Genomic DNA, 25,773 nt, shown 5'->3' with positions numbered 1-25,773 from the left:
GTCTATTGTAGCAGATAATTAAAAAAAAAGATGTGTCATTCTGAGTTGTACAAAAAAAAAATTAATCCAGCCCTCCACTCCCTATTAAAGTCAGGTACAAAGACTACAAGTCATACAGTACATCCAGCGATAATCGAATATGGTAGATCGTTATTCTAACAAACCTCGCTGTAATCACATATTTCAGAAAGCACTTTTTATGATTAATTTACTTTTTAATTTTGTATAGATGAGAACGAGATAAGAATACTGTACCAGTACTTAGCGGAGGGTTCCGTCGTGTTCGCCAAAGTGTTTCCAGTGATGTAAGTATTAAAATAGGTTATTATTTAGTTTAGTAAAAATGCGGGTGAAACTTTATAATAAGTATCATTGTTATTTTAGCCAATAACTGTTAATCCCCCATAGACCATCGTAATAAGCAATCCTGAGTCACACGTATCTATGGACTAACCTATTTAGGAGCCCAGTTCTAAAACCATAATTACTGTACCCTTATAAAACTATAATATTAATATTTATAAGGACTCACTGCAACATATTTAAGGACGTCTCTCTTTTGCGTTTGCTTGTACGCGGTCGCCACTTGAGAATTTTTTTCCCCTTAAGTTCTAGGTACTTTAAACTATGTCGTTACTATCTGTAACCGTTCTACTTAAATTACATATGTAACATTATATAGTATCCCTTACAAGTTCTAAACTAATAACAAATGAGTAACTAGTAACAAAACAAACAAGTAACAAATTCTTTCTTTCTAAATGAATCTACCAATAGATACGTTTTCGTTAATGCATGCAATATGTCGACGGATATTGTTGTCTCGTTCTATTTCATGCATGCTCGATTGTTTCGTTTGTCATTTCTCCTAAAGAAATGATGCGTAATGCGTATTTATTGTAACGTTCTCTTTTTCCGTGTACAACAGTCACAGCCTGCTGGACATGAAGATCAACCACGTACTGATGCACTGTCACGATCAGGTCATACTCAGCGCTGTACAGAGCATCATACAGGTAATATACGCACCGGCCTAAAATGATCGTGTTTGCATATCACATTTTTAAATAATTTAAAACATTTATTTCCGTAGATAGGTTAAAGCAGGTAAATATTATTTGAGAAATCAGTTCAGAGTACGATAGGACTGGAAAGTGGAAATAAAATAAAGAACGTCTCTGTTTGCGTCTGTTTGTTTATCCTTTTAATTCTTTTAAACCACACGACCAATTTGGAAACTGATTTCCTTGTTATTTGAATATTTTTTTTATCTAATTAAATTTTTATAGTTTTGCTTTGCACCTCTAAATCCCGAGCGAACAATCGCTAGTTCACACGCAATTTATTGATATCATTCTATTTCAAATTAAATAATGAATTAATTTAATTTGCAAATATCACTACAGAACATGATAGCGTCAGAAGACCCAAGCCAACAACAACTTCACTACATGCAGAGCTGTGGTTTCGGGGGACTTTGGAGGTTTGCTGGACCCTTCACCAAGGTAAAACTAAACTGGCTGTCTATAAGCTAGATGCATCGTGTAATTGAACTCATTGGATAAACTAAAAAACTACTCAGTCAATTTAAATTTTTTTTTTACTTATAGAAAGCTACGTCATTAGCGAGTATATGCGACCACTAAGGTCGTCAAACAATCGCGTCCCGCCGGTACGATGTGATTAAGTAAGTAATCCAAATGAGTGTTGCATCTGTAGAACCAGTGCACGGCGGAGAGCAGCGAGCTATTCGTGAACTGCCTGGAGGCGATGGTGGAGACGTGCCTGCCGGGCGGGGACGAGCCGCTGGCGCGGGCGCCGCCGCCCGACCCCGACGGGCCGCACCCTGCATCCCACGCCTCCCACGCATCCCACGCATCCCACGCATCGCCCGGCCTCGCGCTCGAGGCGGACACGCATCGCTATGGTGATTGTTACGAGCCTTCAACAGTACCCTCATATCAGCCGTTAACTGTCCACCGCTGATCATAGGCTTTCCCATAGACTGCATAGACTACCATCCTTACTCATATAAAAATAATAAATATGAAAGTGAGTTTGTTTGTCTGTAACCTTATAACACCTTAACGTCTTCACCAGTACTATGTGGAATGACAAAGGATATACTAAACGCTGTTTTTTATCCCGATCCATGAAATTATTCCGGCCACGCGAATGAAGTCGCGAGTAAAAGCTGCTATAATAATATGTTAAGCATACCAAATCTTTTTTTTTGTGATTCTGGCATAGAAAAGGCCACCCCTTTCTTTTCCGTGGGTGTCGTAACAGGCGACTACGGGAGGTCTAAGAATGGACAGCAGCGTCCCTCTTAAAACATTTCTAAAGCTTAACTGCGGTGGCCAATCCATCTGTTAAGCGTGTAAATTACTGGCAACCTCCCCCCCCCCCCTCCGTCTTCTTGAAACCGTGGGATTTTTAATGACCAAAATGGTAATTAAAAAGCCCACGCTTGATTGAATAACACCATGCACGTTTGTTATTCGAATATAAATCTATTATCATTGAATTGCAACAAATTAATAAATAATGTCTCTATTCAGGTGTGCATCGTCAGCCTACACTCTACTGCTCGGGGCCGGACACATAGCGAAAACGTAAAGTAAGTACATACAGTAAAAGTCCTTTATTCGCGGCGTATAACGTTCCGTGAATATGCCGCGAATATACTCGTAGAAAGTCGAAGCACTTATACAGCGGCAATGTCATTTGACAATATACTTTACGTATAGTTGTAATAAGGTCTATTTTACTTTTTTATCCGTCTATTTGCCGACGTGTTTACAAAGGATACATAATCCTTTTTATTAATATGCAACGATTAGATCCGCAAATATACAAATCTTTAGCCGCGAATATAGGAATTGGGTCGCAATTTTTTAATCCGCGAGTCAAGGAAACGTGAATAAGGAATTTTTACTGTACATATTTAAGAGCTTATTGCCCCATCTGTCGGTTAAAGCTTTGCTTGTTACTTAGTTAATTTAAATTTTTAAATATCATCTTAACGAACGCGAATACTCAGGCTGTGGGACGACCTCACTACCGAGGTTTTCCCTAGAGTCTACAGTATGGGGTTCTTCAAAAAGCTTGTATTAAGATTTCTTCAGGGTCGACAACGTGCACGTGACACCCCTAGTGTTACAGGCGTCCATAGGCTACAGTAACCATTTAACATCAGACGGGCTGTATGCTTGTTTGCCACGTTCATGGTATAAAAAAAATATTTTATACATTAAATTTTGTTACAGACTCGGGATTTGGCAGTTAACACACTATAAACCGACGAGCTATTCACCAGTGTCACTGTGTTTTAGTACATCACCATTAGTATGCATATAGTTTCGTTACAATCCAGTATTGGTATCCACCCACCTTTCCCTATAGCTCAACAACTTCGTCCACAGCACTCCTGCGGTGTGACAAATGCTAAGCTGTCCAAACTTAGTGTTTCCATGCTACACAATACATTCTCATTCTCATCAGGGTGTATCAAATATGAAGTTGACGAACTATAACAACCTGCTATTGAGATTACAATAATTTTAATTTATTTAAATATTTGATATCGGCATTGTCCAATACTTCTGACAGATTTCTAATAATAGTGATGTACCCTAGATATCTATATATCGATAAATAGGAGATACTAAATTACTACAACTACTAATTTAGTAATGATGGCGCCAACTAATGTTAAGAGTCTCTAGATCGCATAATAATCCTTCCTGCAACCGTTGTATATACAGTGTGGGAACAAGATGTTTAGCATCCTTTTAAGGAATTGTTATACTAGTGAAATTGACTGTCGACTCAGTGTTTTGTTTTTTTTTTTTACAATTTTTTTTTTTAATTCGTTTAAAGGATGCTAAAGATTTCAATTTCACTCTGCACAAATGCGGGTATAGATATGTTAACAAATACATCACACAAAGCATGCATTTAACATGTGTATTTATATAACTCGAATAATTTATAATTAATTAATTTTGATGTCTAAAATGACGTAAGCATGCTAATTGACTGCATAATTATATTAATATGTAGTGTAAGTATTAAAAAAAAATAACATCACAGTAAATATAAAAATGTAGAATTTATTGAATTGTGAAAATGTTTAGATATTTGTTCCATAATCACGCATAATAGTTGAACTGATTTGCATGAATTTTGACACACGGATAGGTTGTAACTTAATCGATATTAATAAATGGTGTTATATTCGTGTATCATTATCTCGGAAACGCATTCTCATCGGTAAGTATACAGTAAAAGTCATCACAGCCAAATTCCAGTCATAACTGTTATTAATTATGTAGTAACGTACCGAGAATGATATTTGCCAAATAATACCGTTCATTTTATTATTCATTTTCAGCTTTAGAGTTCATACTAGTCTACTAGTTTTGAGGAGGTATTGATGTGTAGGGAAAATTTAACATTAAATATTTATTGTAATTATTTAAGTCAGCTTTATTCACGTTTTTTAAATTTGAGGGTGCCCATCTAGTTTCGAACTCAACTGCCGTTAACCGCGCTCATGAATAAGGGCTCCTATTAAGTTTGAAACTAGTTTGGCAACCTCGAATTTAAAACGTTGACTAAAGGCGATATAAATCGTTACAGTACAGCATGACTCACGATAATTATATTTAATAAAAACTATCGTATTTATTTGGTTTCATCACCACTCCATCTCAATAAGTCACAGAAAATCTATGTGAATAATTTAAGACGCTGTTCCATAAAAAACTTAAACACGAAGGTAAACTTTTTTTTATCAAAGATATTTAGAATTCATGTGATTTTTTTAAATTATTTCAATAGATGTTCTGTATGAAGTCATATACCGCCTCAAAATTTTTCTGTAATACATTTTTAATACATTTACAATTTCGAAATCAGCAAACAAGTTGTTAACATAATAGGTTAGTTTATTAAATTAATTGCCTATAATAAACAAAAACTATTAGTACAAATTAATTTAGAATTATATTTTTATGTATTTACTTTTGTTGTCTGTCCACTTATATGTATTTTTTACATTTTTTGTAAATAATATACAAGTAATAAACTCATGAGTTAGTATATGGATTTTTACAAGTACTAGTAATTATGTTTAAGAATATTTTATTTAAATGTGCTTTTTTTATAATTTATTAACTTGTAGACGTAAGTGAAAATGCAATACCGTAGAAAAAATATAATTTGAACGTAGCATGCATCTCAAGACATGTAGCGAACAAATTTATCGATTCAATAGATGAATTTTATACCAATAGGTGAGATATAACGAGATGCCGGATGTTGCTGTCTTATTATATCACATGTATACAACAGCAGAAACGTATACATAGATTCGATAAACACTCATCTAAAGGGAAAATATTTAGTCCACATGATTTTTTCATGATGCCATAGAGTTATTTTTTATCATTGTACGTCTGTATAGCATGTGAAAATTTGTTTGAAGGCCCAGACGAGAAACAATCTTCGGCGTGCATCTTAGTTTGGTGTGTTAATTTCTTTACAGAATTTTGTTCAAATTGAAATAAAGGATAAATTGTTTCTCGTCTGCACAGGTCATGCTTATTTAAATGTGTAAACGTTATTTTACATGTCATGCAATGTCTATGCAAATGTCCCTTAATTGCCAGAGTTGTGATGTAAAGAAAGTTTTAAATAATTTACACTTGAAAGCTGCTTTCATGCACCGTTTAAGTTATAGTAAAAATAAAAATTAGGGACTAAACTATACAGTTCGCGACAGGTTGATTTATGACTTGCTCTGAATGTGATATTTTTCTATTTTACTTATTATTTTATTGAACACACATCACAAATTGAAACCAAAATATAAAATGCTTTACATATAAGTGCATATATTGTAGTGCAAAAAAAATAATTGTCTTACGTATGTTTTTGTAGAGAATGCAAAAAAAAATTATTTGCATAGAAGAATTGATAAGAAAGTAGCACATTATATAACATATAATACTTTTTATTAACAAATTGGAAATGCTAAGGCCCAGCATAAAACTGTATTTTACGCATTAATGAAGCTGTATTTTACGTTAGATTATGGAATTTTAATTTCAAGAAAAGAATATATTTTTTCTTAATAAACCAGTAACACACCTGCAATTTCTCTGACTAATACTATGACTTCTGACTATTGATTGCTAACTATGGGCGGCGGTAATCACTTCCCATCACGTGAGCTGCATGCTCGTTTGCCCTCTGTGTTATAAAAAAATCATATATAATATTATCGATATCAAATGTCGATAAATATACCCCAACAATACATCACATCCCTTCACTTAAGCTCACCTGACGCGAACAGTATACATTTTGCTTTTATTTTTGAATAAAATAGATAGAAAAGTTATAAAAATTATACAGATCTGAATGTATATACTATGGCCTAAATTGGGCGCTAACTAATAATTTTATCAATGTTTCGTCTCATTCATGTTTACGCGTAAGAAAAGGATAGTGAATTGATGTACCCATATGTTTAGTTATTTATTTAATTATAATTTAGTTAAAATAAAAAATAACCTATTTAGATGAATTTTGTACCTAATTATGGATTTATTTGTTTCCTAAATATCTATTAAATATTTATCTAAACATACGGGGATTAGGAAATGCAAAAAAAAAATATGAGCTTGTAAATTCTGCCCCCGACCAAAAACTAACATGTAATAATGTAATATATTTTAGGACGTGTATTTATTTTAAAAACGAACCAACCATTTATTCTCCAACAACACTTCAAGAGGTTTCATTAACGGGTTTCTTATAATAGAATCCCAGTTTTCTGTGTCTATCTGAAAATAAATAGTGTTCTAGTTGATTGACCAGGTAAATTATTTTGTTTTTTAAATTATAGTATCCAATAAGATGCTAGATAATGTCATGATTCTTTTTATTGTATTGTTTGCATTTTTAATGGATAATAATGGAATGATAACCCCATCTGTGTTAACGGTAGGGTTACTATACGCTGGTGGGGCACCAGTGAGGAATGATAGGTGAAAATGAACAGACAGATCAATTAGCCCATCGTGATGAATACACCTGTAATTCAGCCTGATGATTTCCAGGGGATCACGTGGAGGTCGACTTGATAGAGTGTATTGTATACCCCCCCCCCCCCCCCCCAATATCGTTTACATTAGTAAAAATTATTTAAATTTCATTGCCAAATGGAAATTACAATTATTGTTATTCACTAAATAGAGATATATGCATGCAGGCAAGGCCTACCGAAGTTTTATTATGTACAAACAAATGAAAATAATGATCTCTCGCTCTCTATGATGTGCCATTTTTAGTGGGAAGGCAATGAAGCCGCTTTGGTCGGGGGTATCTATTTGTTGGAACTAACATACTTTATATCAAGCTATTGTTGTACTTTTAAAGATCTGATACAATGTTGTATAATTTTATACGAATCACAATTTATATATATATACACAGTCTCAAATGATGCACGTCAACATTCGTCAATGGAAATATTGAGTGTGACTATAGAAGTGAATGATTATTTGAAATAATAATAAGTTCTATATAAATCTAAGTCCAAAAGTGAAACTAATTGATTATATATATAGCTTTTAATGATCGCACAGTGCAATCTAAACCCAAACTGTGCAAAACTTTTAATAGATATATAAATACAAAATATTTGTATTCACCGGGGTTCGAACCCGCAATAATTGGAATGAAACGATTTAGATATTATCACCAATTTTAGTTTTCCTTATTGTTTTCTTATATATTTCGTTACGTGTTTGATGTGCATCAGCTTGAGAATATTTCTCAGTATTACTATTTTTTAAGAAAATTTATTACTATATATATATATATATATAAAAAAATATTATATTATGAAAAGATAACTATTTGATGTATTTAGTAAAAAATACATAACACGTCATTGTTTTATTTATCTCCTCGATTACCTTTAGAAAGTTCTGTTGAAAATCAGTGTTTTGCTCTTTTGAGGGCAAAGCAATAAATTGAGTTGTGACCTTTTTGTTGTTGTGGCACACGCACGAAAGGAAAATTGTTACTTCTTTTATTATTTTCCTTTATTCTTTTTAGTTTTTTTTTTATCCTTTTACTTTTTTTGTGTATGTCTATTTGTCTGTTGTTACTTGTGTGCTGTCAGTAATGAAAATAAATTATATATATCTATATAAAAAATGTTAGCTTTTACAACCAATTAAGAATAATGAAAATATAGGTAAGATTAAACAAGTGCTTTAGAAGGTAAGTTAAACATTATGTTTACCACAGTGACTGAGTCGAAAGTCTGACTACCCAATTAGCATAATTTGCTTATTTATAAAAAAAAAAATATGGAATTAAAATGGAGAGTCCACCATTATAAGTGGTAGGTGGCAAGTATAAATAAAAGATATATTTTTTTCATAAAAGTTCTTTATTTCATAACAAAATAAATACCAATTATAACCCATAATAATGCCTACATCTATTAAGAACAATTGAAAATTATAGTTCAATAAATCCCAACAATGATTTCGCGCCGATGAGACTCCTAAATCTACATATAACTCTATTATTACTCCTGCACTAATTTATAATTTATTTTTTGCATAGAAAAGGCACCATAGGTACTTACGCTGTATCTATGCTTTCTCATAAGATGAATATGCCAAAAAAGACATGTCAGCATTAGTAAGGCGACTGAGGCAAGAATATACGGGTGGGAGGATCCGATAATGTTAGTAACTTAAGACGTAATCCCAAATGCAGTAACAATAATCGAGTTATATTGTCCAGAACATCAGGTGGCAAGTGTTTATCAATTATACAAGCATTGAATAGTCTATCTACACAGAGTATAAATTCAATCGATGGTCACCATAGGTGCTTGATAGTTATTACAATATATTAGACTTGTCTCCTTTTTATTATTTCAGCCATCCTAGATGAGTTGCAAACGAATTTATCGACAGATACGATTTCGCTACCGTATGGATGAGATGGAACGAAATAACTGACATCTTGTTTTTTCACATGTGACATAATAAAAATGTATCCGATATTCGTTTGTCACTTGTCTAGAATTTGTTTTTAATTTATTTATTATGGTCAAGAAAAATATATTTCTGAATATAAATTCATAATAAATGGAAAACTTTACGTATCTCTAAAATTAGTGTATTTTAAAGATACAGAGAGGTAAAGAGAATGAGCATTTTCGGCATGCACGTTATACCGGTTTTTGAGTCTTGAAATTACCCCAGCCCTGAACTTTTACTATGCTTGTATTTTGTATAGTATATACTTATATAATACAGTAGGTACAGCAATATAATGTATCTACATATAAGGGACTTAATATACTGAAACAATTTAAATTGACCCTTGATGCGTATTCTCATTAAAATGAGCAATTAGGCAATTCTCAAAATTCAAGTTATTATTCGTTTGAGCAAATGAACCCTGCTTCGGCAGCTCACTAACGCAAATGTGATTGTGTCATTTATTAATAAATTGATTTAAATTACACTTCGCAGTAAAAAACTTCTATAGACAATTGAATTTTATTTTTTGTTAATAGCAACATATATTCTCTAATGGCCACGTCTAGGCAAGCTAATTATCTCCCGGTATAAATCGAATGTCTATTTTTAAATATCTACAAAATTTACATACATATAGTTTTAATATACAGGCGAGTTATTAATACTACGTGTATGTAAATGAATATAGTTGAAACACCACCTTACCAACCTAGCCATAATAGTAAAATTTACAGGAATGTTGTCAAGCTAATTTAAACTTATTTTACCAAAATGCGAAATGGACGTTTTTTTTACAGCCAAAATCATGCTCAGAAGCATATACTGAAAATAAAAACTTAATATTCAAAACAAATTCCCATTTTAAATAGACAACACAAAATACACATACATATCAGTGCATTTATGTTAAATATATATCAATAATATTCACCTATAATAATAGTTTGTGCCAATAAAACTACTATGTACCATTACAAGGTTAAATAAATGGAATTAATTTGATTTTATAACCTCCCTGACCAAAGCTATATCTTCTATCGAACACATCATCTTAGGATCAAAACATACTGAAGTAGCATCAACGAAAGCATAACGTTAAAAAGTTTCTAAATAAAAAAAGAACCATTTTACTATTATACTATTAACATTAATGCTTTTTCTGAAACATTCCACCACTTTGCTTTAGAGTATTATTTCTTTTTTTTTTAATAACCACAATATGGACACGGAATTCAATTAGCAAAAACTTCAACTACATATTATGTCTACTGGAAGATAATAACTATATTATTTCTATGAGTAAGGCATTTCTATACATTCTTTATATTTTACTATTGAGTACAAATTCATCTAAGATTATATTCATTATAAAAATTAAATATGTATTTGAAATATTATGGTAATTATTAATATATGTACATTACAAAAAGAAAAGTATTTTTTCATCTATCTCATTACATTTTTGTAAACTCTATCGAACGAAGATGCAGAAAGAAGTTCGATTCAATCCTCGGTGTATTCAAACTTTAGGTATTTAAACTACAGACTAAACCCCCAATAATAAAAAGCACCGTTATATAAAATAATAAACATATTAAGTATAAATAATAAACACTTCGGTGAAACGTATTCGAGTGTGACATACTTATACCATAAGAATAATAAAAAAAAAATCATTGTACAGCCTACCTTTACTCAAATTGAATTTGTAAGTTAAAAAAAAATTTTTTTAAATGCATAAAATGAAATTTTCATGAATAAATATGCGATATAGAATCAAGGTGTCAACTCGAGCCTCCTTATTCATAAAACTAAAACATCATACAAACTTATTTTAACTATTATAATGTTTTGTTCCTGTTTTTCAAATTGAGAAATTAGTGCAAATGAAAAAGACAAAACAACTAGTTTTAGTTTTATGAATAAAGTGAAGTTATTTTGTTAAATGATCTTTTATTTTTTAAAAATTTTAATAGAGCCAAATTAATCTGTATTTGGAGCATTTTTTTAATAGTAAAGTTAAATCTAGAGTCTATGGATGAAGCAAGACATAAGAACAATGGCACCGGCACTTAGTTATGTGCGTCACAGAGAACATAAAACTATACTAATATCTGTACCTTGTACATAAGGTATTTAGTGTGAAGATAGAAAAATATATAATGTAGTTGATTCTGAGGCGCCATTTCTCTAAATCTGACGCTAAAATTTAAATTTGATGTCGCAGCGAAATCTTTATTCTAAGGACCAATATGAACTAAATTTCTAATAGATTTAAGTAAAAAATATAAAAAAAAATATGAGATTTATAATGGTTCAAAAAACAATAATTTTGCGAAACTATCAACTTGAAATCTTAGATTAAGAGATAGCTTTACAGAAATAGCACCTCAGAATTGTTCCCATTGTATTATGTATCAATCTATATTCACTCCAGGGTTTTATTGTGATAAACACTACATCTTGGCCAGATTATTATACAAATTCAATATCCATGTTACATAACTACAAACTAAGGTTTTCCCACTAAAAAAATCCCATTCCCTATAAATATACACTAGAATTATATTCAGTCGAAATAATGCCTCAGTTTTTTAAGTGAGACTATATTAGAGCGAAGGAAAAGAATTTGTGCCACTATACCGTAAAATTATTATGAAACAAATGAACACCTTAGTTATTTACGATAATAATATGCAATCCAATTATTAAATTTGTTAACCTTTTCACCGCTTGACTTTTTAACAATTACCAAACGCTTAGTGTTCAACTCAAATTGTGAACAATATATTTTTATTTATTGTACTTATTTTATTTTTCAATAAATTTGATTATATTCTTTGTTTTGTTACTATAAATAAATGGTACAACAAGCAACCTATTCTATTGGATAAATCCTAAAGGAGCGATTAAAAGGTTAACCAAAATTAACGCAAGCAAGGTACAACGTTTACATGTGACAGGTACATACAATGCTTAGGTATACAGTAGTTGACTTAGGTTGACATTTGTAGACGACGAACTTTACTGGCTCACCAGTATATAAGGTCGTCGTTGATCATACACGTCACAAATTTATATTTTATCTTCAATTGGGCAATTTTATATGTCATCGCGACACAGTACAATAAAATTTTAACGTTACGATCGATACGATATTATCGTCACGACATGACATTATCGTTACGATACAATTTTATCGTCACAACACGATTATATCGTCACAATACCATTTTATGTTTACGACACTTTTATGTATATCGTCACGATACAATATGCAAATGTATAAAGGCACTTTAATATTTTGATATCGTTAACATGCAGGTCATACCAGAGCCATACCATATTACGGTAAATTATAAAAATGCCCAATGTCTACAGTTGGTTGATCCTTACGAATCATATAATGACCGCGTCATTTGTGACAATTAATTAGAAGACTTGATACATAATGAATTATTAAACTTTGGACTCCATAGACGATCAAGTGGGTTGAGTCACGCATCTGCAGCTATACACTATGCAATTGTTAGGTAAGGAATTCGAAGCATCTCCTTCTGTATCAAGATAAACAGAAATATATATGGGCATTACTCAAACCGCTTAAACGTTTATGGTCTCCTTTTGGTAGACATATCTTAAAAGAAAATCTTAAATAAAAAAATAAATATACAAGTCTGCATTAAAAATGACAACCATAACATATTGTGATCCAAATTCTATATTGTTATTGGACAATTAATCTGATTATATGACTCATTATATAACGGACAGTCAAATAAAAGAAGCCGCATGGCTTACAATTTTATACCTTATAACGTTTTAATACAAAATCGATTTTTAATTAATTTACATGGAAACTGAAATTTCACAATTTTATTAATATAATTATAAACCTAATTTTGTTGTAAAGTTGTCTAGGAAATAATTAAGTATTATACTAAGTCTTTACTTATTTGACCTTTCCAGTAAGTAAAATTTATTTATTGACTACAAGTTTTGTTAAGTTTGTATTATCATTTCGATTTACTCTGTTTGTTTCCCACGACACGAATCTCACAAATACATTTCTCATTTTCGTAATAGCTGTGGCAAATTTCATCTTAATACACGAATTATAATGGAACCCTTGTACAAAATTCTACATAACTACATATGTCAATCAATTAAATTTTTTTATATACAACAAAATTTTATTTCAATTTGTTACTACTTATATTATGATACATAACGACATGAAATGGCAACGCATAAGGGGCACCATGGACACAATTTTTTTATATATATATATATTAAATTTGAGCATGTTTGACTGTAATCTCACCGCATCTTAAGTGACGATGAGTTTTGTGTTACATGCAAACCCAAATAATGCCTATTCTTCCAGTTTTGAAAGGCCTCATGTTAAAGTGATCTGTAAACATTATACATAGGTTTATAGCGTATTTTTTAATATGTTTATATCCGTGGAGCCGTTCATGTCTACAGGCGACGGTTACTTCTTTCCATGAGATGAACCGTCAACTTATTGCCATTCTAAACATCATACAAAAAAAAAACAGATGTTATTATGTTTTGATCTTAATTACAAATGGACTGAATATTTTGTAATACAATATCAAAATTAATTTAAAGTAAAACCACTCATAATTAATATTCTCAATTCATTTCCATTCTTCCAATTGTCGTTTAAATAAACATAATATTAAATTTAAATTAATTGTCAAATATAAAAAATAATTTATAGTGAAATTATTATGAAATTAATAAATTACATCATCTACATTATTATACAAATAAAAATTGATAATTTAAAACCAGAATTCATTTGTGCCAGAATTATTCTTAATTATTAATATAATATAAAAAAAAATATATATATTATACTGAATAATTATTCGACAACATTTTGAGTACACAACGCAGCACTCGGGACCCTCAAATAAATATGTAACAGAAAAATGCATTAAATTATAGCCTGTTTCAATGGGGCTTAATGAAAATGTAAATAAATTAATAATAATGAATAAATGACCCAATAATGAAATCGAATAAATTAAAAATTAATTATTGAATGTTACGAATTATTACTAATTAAAAGAAATTGTCATAATTAAAAAAACAACCTGGTCGCCATTTCGTTAATTCCTATTGAAAAAGTCTACAGAGACATTTAATATTTAGAAAATAAATGGTTCTAAGTTTATCAAGTGATTCTATTGATTGTTGCCTCTAAATATTTCACAAATAAAAATAACTTATTCCTTCATTATTCATTAAAAATTACTAATAAGAATCGTAATTGCATTGCCCAAAAACACCCAAAAATATCCATAATTCCAGTTATTTATTATATTCATATTATTTTTGTCCAAAGTATACAATAAAAAGCAAAATTGTAATATTGTACAGGTCTACAATTTTGCCGTTTGATGCATATTCAGTGCATACCTTTGAATTTCACTTTACTAGCACTAAATACTGCTACGGTGGTACACAAGTTCTATTCCCGACTAATTCACTTTTAAAATGATTTATCTGTAATGATGAAAAAAATATTGAAATATATACGGGCAAAATAATTATCGGCTGATATGGGTATACGAGGAAGAAGATCGTCAAAAAATTACAATATACAAGTATAGTTTGCAAAATCATTAGCATTTCAGCCCTTAACCGTCCACTGCTGAACATAAGCCTCTCCCTATTGCGCAGTTTGCCAGTAGTTGTCACGCTTAGCAGGCAGATAGCATATTTTTAAACTATAGTAATTAAAAAGTAAATTATAAATCTGTTACTTTGTTGTCGTAAATTAAAAAGATTGATACTAAAAACTATACATTAATTTCTTTCAACAAATTATTGGAAACCTCATAGAAAGATTTATCGCCATTAAACAGGATGTTATGTTTTCTCCCACAAACACTCATGTTATGGAATGAGCTCTTTTTTCAAGAGACTATAGCATGGGATTCTTCAAAAAAGGGATAAAGACAATTCTTCAGGGTTAGCAAAGCGCGCGTATTGCAGGTTATCATAGGCTGCTTACCATAAGGCGGGCCGTATGCTTGTTTGCCACCTCAGTGGTATAAAAAAAACAGATTTATCTCTAGCCAGGCATAGATATTATTATGTATGACACTTATAATTACACAATTATATTTAGCTTTTACCCGCGACTAGACTTCTCCATCGCTCATAGTATGTGTATACTAAATTTCATAATGATTGGTTAAGCCATTAAGGATAAGTAAAGATAATAAAATAGAGTTATAAATAAACGAACCTTAATATTTTGTGCTCACTATACAGCCGTGTTAGACTTCAATGGCGACTTTGGGATTGTGTTTGGACCATCCTGCAACATAATAATAGAATTATAATTAAATTGTATTTTACAAAAAATACCAGCTCAAATGATATCAAAATAACTGGTTTGGAATGGAATGGACCATTCCAAACCAGTTATTTTGATTTATAAACTAAACTATTAAACCGATTTTGATAAAATTCCTATGTAGCCCATCTGTAAGTATATCCTTTCAGATAAAAAAGATAATCAAATTGAGAATATCCTTATTTTTAATCGGTTTATAAATATAATAAATATAAAGATGTATAGAAAAAAAATGAAAACAATTTTTGTTAAATAATATATATAAGCCATTTACATTTTACATTTTTTTTAAATTATACTTTAAAATCACACCATTGCATGGTTTATAATTTAAACTTTATGTTAATATTTTCTAAACCACTTATGATATGATAATTTATTATGTTATTATTATTATAATTAATGATTATTATGATAATTTATTTACAATTGACAGGACTTATTTCCGTATCAGTCCCATATTAATTCTTCATTTATTCATAGACACATAATTCCATGTACACTATTAAAAACTAGTCTAGGAGCACTAGGTAGACTAAGGCCGGCCCTGAATACATGCAAGGTATGACGAAAGCCATTCATCTGACCCACCTCGTCTAGTTGGTCCGGAGATACGGTACCATTTCGTAACGACTCCCTTAGGGTGTCATCATCATCGTCTGTATGCACGTCGTAAAACTCTTCGCTGTCCATTTCGCCATCAGTACCTGAGCGTACAAATAGATATCATATTATCATAGGCATAAGGCTGTGTTCAATTACGAGTATACATATGTATGAATAAATAAATACATTCATATATATAAATAGGTAAATAAATATGTAAAACTATCTCTTTGTCTGCTATTTCGTACACATAGGTTTTAGAAGTAGGAAAACTAATGAAAAAGATCACTTTTAGATGGCATATCATGATAAAACCTACACAACTTTTGCAGTTAGACCTTCCGGAACGCAACTGTGTAATTCACATCTAATTTGATGCAGTAGTTTTTGCGTGATACCAGAACAAACATACAGACAGATAGACAAATTTTCTAAAAAATATTGCTTTGGGTTCTACTGATTTTATTAAGACCCTGGTTTTTTTATAGGTGATAATGAAATAGTAACGCCACCCGCGCTATTAGTATACACCAGCGGGGTACCAGTGAAGGATGATAGGTGAGGATGAAATAGGTCAGTTAGCCCATTGTGACGAATTCAATGAGAATTGTTCACGATGGTTTCCAGGGTGAACCATGTGGAGGTTGACCTGATAGGGCATATTGCTAGCAATGGGGCTGTCAAACGTCATTGCTAACAATCCCTTCCCCCCTAAGACCCTGGTTGATCTTAATAAGATCAATGTTAATTTTGCTTAAATATCTCCCATGTATAGAACTTCTATCTAGTCTTGTACTTGTATATTGTCCCATGTATATATGTACTTGAACTTGAGCTTTATTTCTCAAGATTTTAACATGTAAGCCTAAAACTTTATATTCAGGTGTAGTGTAACAATATTAACAATATAAATAATGACTGTTGGCTTGCAGTGACGCTTTGGTGTGAAAATAAGGCTTCTTAGACGAATCCATTGATAGAATGGTCTTAATCAGCGTGCAAATGAGTGTGACACCAGGTGTGGTAATCTCATTCTACCTTATGGACTCACTAGCGATAATAACACTATAAATAGACTCATTTGCTACATATCCACAGAGGTGGTACAGATAGTTAAATAGATTTATAGGAATACTTAACACATACCCAAGACAGACTGGTAGTCTGTAAAATATTCAGAGTCCGAGGCATAACTTGGCTCATGCCCATCTGTGGCATCCCCACTTGGTGTTTTCGCTTTCCTCTCTCTTCTATGAACATTCTTCTTTTGTTTCAACCGGCGAAGCTGGCTAAGGAACATAAAATATAAAATTAAATAGCATTTATTTTGATTTGTTTTACAACAATGTCATGACACTTATGTGACTAGCATCGCGATATCCTTTATTATGCAACCATAGAGAAAATTGTGTGTGAAAAATATTTTAGTTGTAACAAATAAGATGGGTAACACAATTTCCTAAAATTTAGGTCAATGACCACCACCCTGCCAATACCATAGCCAAAACTATCTATTACTTTCATTATTCTTGAGATAGAATGAGACAGCTACTGTAGTTAAGTTAGGGCATTCAAATAATGAAAGATGAAATAAAAACACACACTCCATGTTACATTCATAATTCTTCTTTCAGCCATACATTGCTAAAACTAAAGGATTATCTATGAAACATGTTTTTTTTATTAACTCCCAATATTTACCTTTCTTTTTGTAACTCTCTAAGTGCTTCTAATTCTGTTCTCATAGTTGAGACTTGTTTGTCCAGTCTTGCTACTTCATTCACTGTAAATATTAATATTATCATTTATTAATAAAATTGAATGTTTATCAATTTACTTAAGAGTATTACCGGTAGATACATTTACAATCCTTTCCCTTCAAGTATAAAGAATGGTTGCACCCTATAAAATCTATACTTAGAATAATAATTTATTACCTCGGTTACCTTTAGTAACACCAAATATTTTGTACATAGGTTTTTTATACATAGATATCTAATTTTTCAAAATTTCTAAGTTGCAGAAATAGTTTCTCAGCTGGGATATTTTAAAAATTACAAAATGTATTGAGAACTTGAGCATAAAGTAAATATTGGAGAGTTGAGTCCTGAAAAGATTGTTAAAGAATTTTTGTTCAGCATGTTAGGATTTTTTGTAAAGCTTTAAATCAGCATCATAATTAAAACACAAGCAATCTGTTCCAATATATACTAATGCAAAAGAAAACTTCAATTAATCACCATAAATCATCTGTACGCCATAGTTACACTAGTTATTTATATATGGGAAGCTACTTATGCCTAGAAGTAGAACGTTGATGGGTTATTATAGTATTGTTACAAAAAAAAATTAAAAATGTTAAAACTAACCTAACATAGATCTCCTCTTTTCAGCATACAATTGCTCATATATTAACACACCGGCGGCGCCGACAATGCCCACAATAGCGGCTCCAAACACCACACGTGGATTCAAAATACTGTTTACATTCATTTTAGTAACACAAATATTGGAGGTCAAATATTAGTAGTTAACCTTTGGAAATCAGATTAAGTAATCTGTATTCAGTCAGTGTTAGGTATATTAATTACGTTCGCAATGGTGAAACAAAAACACATTACACAACTGGGTATAATTATTTATCACAAAAAAACGTTGGAAAAATGCAAAAAAATGTTTACACAGAATGACGTACGATGAGAAATTGTGAAAATTAAAATTGTAAAATATAAAGTTGAATATATTAATGTTTATGAGATTACTGAATATTAATGTTAAGTACAATATTTGTTATTTTATTAATTTGCATTTTGTAGCAAGAAAAATACGCTGAATATGCGCGAAGGTCGAACAAAATTCATTCTAAAAGAATGACAATGATTGATTGTTGACTGACCTGTTTCATAGTTAAATGACATTTTAATTTTCACGTTCATCGTAAATAATTTATGAACAAGTGTCTACTCTTTGGCTATCGACATAGATTAACAATATTTCTATATTTAGCTAGCTATATAGTTTTAAGTAAAGATTTTGGTTTTTAAGCAATATTTAGCTGCTTTTGCAAATTAATGCAAAAAAAGTATGCATGAATCTCGATCTAAGAACGAGGAATTAAATAGAAGGAATGATGAAATAAAAACAGTAAATCATATGGATGCCTCCTTTCTTCTTATGCAAATATAATTAGTAAAAAGAGAATGAAAAATACACCATTAATTACTATTTTTGTTAATTCATAGCAGGCATGAATGCATTAATATTTATATAGAAAATATTATACAGCTCTATAACCCTACCAAATTCAGATACAACTTGCATACTTTCTACATAAACTGTGTGTGTGTGTGTAAAATACACTTTCTTGTCACGCTCCAACGTCGTATAAATAAGCTGTAAACGACAGACAGAGAAATACCGGCGGGTACCGAAATAAAGTCCAATCATCCTGCTGTATCCTATTAGAGAGATACCATTTTATCCATCTCAATAGGTCTCCGTGTAGAAAGCGTAGGTATTGGCTTATATTTCTCAATGTTTTATTTTAAACCTTTTTTATGAATAGGCACATAATGTGCTTCTTCCCATATATAAGGAAAATGACCTTCTTTTATAAAACAATTGTATAACAGAATCACTGGTAATGCAAGGGTATTAGTGCATTTAATGAAAAATATTAAAGGTATTTAATCACTTTCTGCACTTTTACTAACGCCTAAGCTACGCAATAATTTTTCAAAATGTTCCATAGTAATATCTATAAAACCAATCACAAAATCGTATTCAATGTTTGTGGAATCGAGATCAAGATATGTATTTGCAGGCTGCATGTATGACAGTGAAAAGTAATCGTTGAAAACAAAACAAATGTCCTCGTGACTGTATAGTCACGAGTTTAAAATCACTATGTATCTACGGCCCTGCCACGATTTCAATCATTAGCTTATTTATGATTGTATTGCAGGGGAGTCTCGATTTTTAAAAAGCCACATATGTATTCTCAGAGATATCTCTGCCCATAGCTTAAAGCTTTGATCCTTTTTTTTAATTAGGCTTATTTTTTTTAATTCTAGGATGAACATGGCTCGCCCAATCCTCTATCTAAACACGCCTATGATTTTATGATATATAATTATATATGTATATCAGATACTTCTGAGATTATAATTAGACAATTCTTAATTGCATAACGCTTGACTATTCTTAATCTAAGTCGTCTATGTATGATTATGCTAATGTCAAATAAGTCACAGTGTACATTGTCATTTGTCAAAAAATATCTGTTTTTCACTCTGCTTTCGGCTTTACAAATAAAAAAAACCTAGTTTATTTTGAAGAAATTCTCCTAATCATGGCTAAAGAAATAAACGTTGAAACAACAAGAATTGTGCACCTATCGTGTTAATCTGTATATTTAATTATCCTTTTTGTTAACCCTAAATCATATTAAGTATAATACATACAGGTTTAGTTAATAGTCTTTCTTGTATAATTGCTATTGTAGCGGTGTTTGTTTGATTACTAAACTTTTTAAACTCAACAATATGAGTTCTGAGACGCATCACACTGAACAATCAATAAAAAATGACAATATCGAAGATTTAAACATTTTAAACGAAGTTGAAAAATTACTGCCAGACTCCACAAAATCTACTAGTACCATCAAAGTTTCTGACAATAGTGACCAGGTATCTGAAGAAACTGCATCTCAAGACCTTGACATAGAACGAGATAAAAACCAGTTAGATGTAATAACAGATGAAGATGATTTTAACAGTGATGATATAGAATTGAGATGGGATGATGATGATGAAATTGATGAAGAAGCTATTCTTAATGATACACCTTCGAAAGTAACAAATGATTCTAAAGTTGTAAATGAAAGTGAACTAATTGAAGGTAATACTATGGTTGAAATTAATCGTAAAGTAGTTTTAAATAGTCCGATAGAAAGTACTACAATGGATAGTAACATTTATGAGGATAAACTTAATCCTATGAATGTAAATATCAATAAAGAATTTTCCAAGAAGGATAAAGAATATGTATTGGCTAAAACTTCTAATAATTCAGAAAACTTGTCTGTTGATTTAGTAGAGCATAAAGATAAAGAAATAAATGAAATGACTAGTAGTATAAAAATAAATACTACCAAAGATAATTGTAATATTGATATTGACAATGTTTCTCAAGTTCCTGCTCAAATTACTAATACTAATGAAGCAGATATTACTGATACAGCATTAGAAAATACATATGAGAAGAACAATAAATGTCATGAAACATCATTTGGAATTATTGAAAAGTTAAATATCCAGAATGAAGCAGATAAATGCATTAATACATTAAAAAAACAAATTAAGCCTACTGAAAGTATTACTCATAAAGATCGTAAAATGGATGTTGATGAAAAGTCTGAGTTGGAAGATTTCACAGAAAAAAATAATTTATTATCAAGTACAATTAATGAATCATTTCAAAATGATAGTGAATATAAAACTAATGTAGAGCATGGCTTAAATAAACCTGATGTAATGTTGGAGATTCCAACCCAAGAGTTAATTGATTTCATGAATGATGATAATTTCTCACAAAGTGACATATCTGGCGAAAGTGATAGCACAAAAGAAAAAAGTGTGAACAGTGAATATGATGGTAAAGTTGAGAAAGAGAAAACAAGTGCTTTGGTATCAGATTCAGAACAAGTTGAAACTGTGGATCAACAGAAACTAGATATTTGTGAAAAAGATGTGAGTGATCCTAAATTATGTTCTTCCATTGTTAATGTTGACCATCAGCTAGATGAGAATAAGGATAAACCTAAAGATACCATAGAATCACAAACTGATATGGGAATAATAGAAAAAGATAATAAAATTGAATCAGAACACTCTAATTTACAAATAGTTAATGAAAATAATGAATTGGAGACAAATAGTATTAAAATGAAGACAATTGAAAATATGGAAAATAAAGAAGGGATGGAAAGATCACTGTTTGCACCAGAAAAACAATTTCTTTGTAATGAGGGTAAATCTGATCCACCACATTTGACATTATCTGTTGCTGATGAACAATTATCTAAAACTATAGTTTTATCTAGTACAGGTGCAGAAAAAATTGAATCTTCTAGCATGTCTATAGTAGATACAGAATCAGATACAAGCAAACTAAATGAAAAATCAAAAATAATAAAAACATCAGACTTAACTAGTCAAGCACCATTAACACAGGATAATCAGTCAAATATAGATGATGTAAATGCTGTTCAACCATCCACATCTGTAGAATTAAGTACAGATGCACAACTTCAACAATCAGCATTAGATAAAATGGTGGTTGTGCCAGAAGTTACAGATAGTTTGGGATTGTTGGCTGAGTCATCAAGAGTTATGGAAGATGATGAGGAAGTGGAGGAAGATGATGATGGTGATGATGATGAGGATTTTGATCAGGATGATGGTTAGTTAATATTCTTAATGATGAGTTATTATCTACTGCTATACCTGATCCTTATGCCAATGGTCCTTATATAAATATCATTCTATTATATCATATAAGTTTATATTTCATAGCACAGAAACTGGACTTTTACTTTTTGCCCTAAAGAAATAACTCCAATTATATTTAGTTATTATATTATTTGATTTTGTTGCACTTTTTTTCATGACATAGGCCCGTTAAAATGGATTTTTCTTTCATGCAAAAACTTAAAATTAGAATGAAATGCACACATATAACTTAATAACTTGGCATATGGGATTTTATGTGTAGGTACTGACTTATGCAAGCGAAATTGCAGAATATATAATAGCTAGTTTGTTATAAGAAGATAAATTATTTTAATTTTATACTTATTATTTTTACACAGAGAGTAGTAATCAAATGACGGCTGAACATTCTGAGGACTCAAATGCACAGCAATCAGAGCATGATGCTAAGGATAATGATGAGAAGGATCTAGAATCTCCAGAAGTGAAGACTGCTGATTTTGGATTTCCTGTCACTGATGATGCAGGCATTGATAAGGATATGGAGATTGATGAAGTGGAATGTGAAGATGTGAGTATTGTCATATTTCATTTATCCAATAATAGTCATTGCAACATATTTTGATTATGAGATTGAATATGGCTCAAAAAAACAAATTTAAATATGCATAAATAACACAAAAGTTTATAATTATGTGAAATAAATTTAGTTTTAAATAACTGGTTACTGTAGTTGCATTGAACTTGACTGATATTGTATATTGTGTCATTATAAGATTGTTTAGGTTTAGACTTGGTATCATGATGTATGATAGAGGTAACCCCGATTCTGTATTAACTAAAACTGTATTGTATGTTTTGCTCTCCAAAAACTATAAGATATATTAGGATTATGAATATGCATGATTTTTTTTTCTTATACCATTTGCTATTGTAGGTTGGCAATCATTGAGGAGTACTCTACAGAAACTGCCACCCAGAAAAGGAATCCAGTCCTTGACCGACAACAATATCTTTTGAGCCAGAAAGTGTCTTGGGACAGCTGTTCTGTGGCCCTTTGAGACCTTCCCCTGGATAAAAAATTTAATTACATATATGAAATATTTCATGTTCATAGAGAATAATGAAAACAATCTTTATAAGACTAGTTTTTTTAATTTAAGCAATATATACAATTCCAGGTGGACTTGAGTACAGAAGTAAACATAGCAGATGACAATATAGAAACAACAGAAAATGTACTACCTGAGCCAGATAGTGAACCAATGAAACTAGAAATGGTATGTACCATTAATTTGAATATGATTGGTGAATGTCACTGATTGTAGTAATATATATAAGATTATATTTCACTAAAAAACTTACTATAAACTTAAAAACAAGTCAATCAATCAAAAAACAAGCAAATCTCGCAAATAGGTTTACTACACAAGGTGCAGGCTCAAACCCATTCAAATCAATAATATATTTTTCAGTCTTACAATAATATTAAGTAGAAATTGATCTACATATTTTTAAGTAAAATGTAACAATTATTTGCTATTATTTTATCATAATAAATCCGAGATAAGAGAACAGAGGTTACAAGAAAATTTAAAAAGGTGAAATGGAGATGGGCAGGTTATATGTTAAGGGATAACAGTAAATGTGTCAATACTGTAATAGTATATGGCTTCCTCGTTACAGAGCTTAAAGGAAAATAGGCTGTCAATATAAAAGAGGGTTAGATGAGATCAAATGTTTTGCGGGTGCATTGTAGCTCAGGACGTGTTCAGAAAAAATCCAAGGAGGAGCTGATCCAAGGATGCTGGAGGAGCCAATTATATCGAAAGATCACATTGATCCAGCGACTGTTGCGCATCATAGCTATTAATTATGTACAATAAATAAAGGTCTTAAAATTGACATTGAATTATAATAAATCAAACTGATATTATAAATGTAAAAGCTTGTAAAGATGTTTCGATGTTTGTTGCTTATACAGCTGAACGAATTTAAATGAAATTTGTTACATGGATATTTTATATATTGACGCGCATGCGTAAGCTAAGTGTTTATAATATGTAAGTGTTCACATGAGATGCCTCTTGCGCTTTCTTATAGGAAGAACCATCCGAAACGGCTGTTGAGTCACCAGAAAATACGCAAACTGTGGAGGCATCATGCAGTTTCGTCAATCAGGATAAAGAAACCAAAGAGAAATCACCTATATTGGAATCATTGTTGTTGAAAGGTTAGTTCAATTGGTATGAAATTATGTATGAAAAGACTGAATATATGACCACAAAATCTTTTTAATAATTATAGTAATAAACATAATTTTTTTTGTGCGAATGACGTGGTTTATTAAGATTCAAAACTAGTCCATGGTTACAATTGTCAATACATAAAATAAATAAGTAATTTAAAATATATATAAAATCAAAAGACAACAAAGCTTTGCAATTTTATAAATGTTAACAATATTTTTTTGTTCTTATACTAATAATTTGTTATCTATAATTAATACTACTACTATGTACTAGTAGTACATATATATTAGGGTCGGCAAAGCTCACGTGACACCCCTCGTGTTGCAGACGTCCATAGACTACAATGACTGTTTACCATGACGGGCTGTATGCTTGGTTGCCACTTTTGTGGTATTAAAAATAAAAAAAAAAAAGGTGGATGAATTTCTCTATAGGAAATTGCAGTCCCTCTACTATATATACCATGTGATATGTTAATTAATATAGATTTATTATTATTAGACGACACAAAGGAGAAGGAAGAAGTGGAGAAGAACACAAATTCTCCAAGTAAGGCGAAGAAATTGGAGATATCTAAACAGAGGCATATACTTAACATTGTTGAATTGGAGGAAAGTTCCGATGATGGTGAGTTTAGAGCCTGTATTTGTCCCGTGTTTGGACAATATTTTTTATCATTTTTCTTTGGTCTTAAGTAATTCCTTAGTCCTCAGGAATGGGTTGCCATTCTTGAGGACTCAGGAAGTCTGCATGTACTATGATGTATATGGATGATAGGTGAAGATGAAAGCAGGTCAGTTGGCTCATTGTGATGAATTCAACAAAAATTAATCAGGATAATTTCCAAATGAAATCGTGTGGACATCGTGCGGGTACAATATACTCTATTGCTAGGTCCTATTATTAACATTTTCTTATCTCCTAAATAGTGTATATTTAAAAGA

At 31.0% G+C, this 25,773-nt stretch overlaps 3 protein-coding genes across 8 annotated transcripts in view; 2 read left to right on the top strand and 1 right to left on the bottom strand.

The window, feature by feature from the left end:
- LOC113514447 (neurofibromin) overlaps window positions 1-5,905 on the top strand; it is a 58,293-nt gene extending 52,388 nt beyond the window's left edge. For all 6 annotated transcript variants that reach the window (XM_052893063.1, XM_052893060.1, XM_052893059.1 and 3 more), the window contains 6 exons: window positions 230-305; window positions 929-1,016; window positions 1,407-1,505; window positions 1,720-1,927; window positions 2,562-2,620; window positions 3,270-5,905. In XM_052893063.1, the coding sequence (XP_052749023.1) occupies window positions 230-305; window positions 929-1,016; window positions 1,407-1,505; window positions 1,720-1,927; window positions 2,562-2,608 (518 nt within the window). In that variant the 3' untranslated portion in view covers window positions 2,609-2,620; window positions 3,270-5,905. The remainder of the gene's footprint in view (window positions 1-229; window positions 306-928; window positions 1,017-1,406; window positions 1,506-1,719; window positions 1,928-2,561; window positions 2,621-3,269) is intronic.
- A 2,549-nt stretch (window positions 5,906-8,454) lies between these two features.
- Window positions 8,455-18,956, bottom strand: LOC113514365 (uncharacterized). Its single transcript, XM_026898437.3, has 6 exons — window positions 18,456-18,956; window positions 17,788-17,869; window positions 17,233-17,375; window positions 16,072-16,187; window positions 15,370-15,441; window positions 8,455-14,621 (listed from the first exon to the last, which is right to left on the bottom strand). The coding sequence occupies exons 1-5, from the start codon at window positions 18,577-18,579 to the stop codon at window positions 15,388-15,390; spliced, it is 519 nt and encodes a 172-aa protein (XP_026754238.1). The 5' UTR covers window positions 18,580-18,956; the 3' UTR covers window positions 8,455-14,621; window positions 15,370-15,387.
- A 1,389-nt stretch (window positions 18,957-20,345) lies between these two features.
- Window positions 20,346-25,773, top strand: part of LOC113514571 (uncharacterized) — a 30,624-nt gene continuing 25,196 nt past the window's right edge. Inside the window, exons 1-5 of the mRNA XM_026898675.3 lie at window positions 20,346-22,548; window positions 22,958-23,148; window positions 23,759-23,857; window positions 24,681-24,810; window positions 25,331-25,456. Coding sequence (XP_026754476.1) covers window positions 20,631-22,548; window positions 22,958-23,148; window positions 23,759-23,857; window positions 24,681-24,810; window positions 25,331-25,456 — 2,464 coding nt within the window. The 5' untranslated portion in view covers window positions 20,346-20,630. The remainder of the gene's footprint in view (window positions 22,549-22,957; window positions 23,149-23,758; window positions 23,858-24,680; window positions 24,811-25,330; window positions 25,457-25,773) is intronic.

The sequence above is a fragment of the Galleria mellonella genome, unplaced genomic scaffold (assembly GCF_026898425.1).
Source record: "Galleria mellonella isolate WM207_F2 unplaced genomic scaffold, CSIRO_AGI_GalMel_v1 utg172, whole genome shotgun sequence".
Taxonomy (NCBI): domain Eukaryota; kingdom Metazoa; phylum Arthropoda; class Insecta; order Lepidoptera; family Pyralidae; genus Galleria; species Galleria mellonella.
Note: the sequence above shows the minus strand (reverse complement) of the source record. Positions and strands in the feature narration are given on the sequence as shown.

Excerpts from the sequence above, each read along its gene's own strand:
- LOC113514365 (XM_026898437.3), bottom strand. The coding sequence starts at position 18,579 with ATGAATGTAAACAGTATTTTGAATCCACGTGTGGTGTTTGGAGCCGCT. Across the intron at positions 17,870-18,455 it reads AAAGAGGAGATCTATGTTAG|TGAATGAAGTAGCAAGACTG; the intron begins GTTAGTTTTAAC and ends TAATATTTACAG. Across the intron at positions 16,188-17,232 it reads AGACTACCAGTCTGTCTTGG|GTACTGATGGCGAAATGGAC; the intron begins GTATGTGTTAAG and ends TTGTACGCTCAG.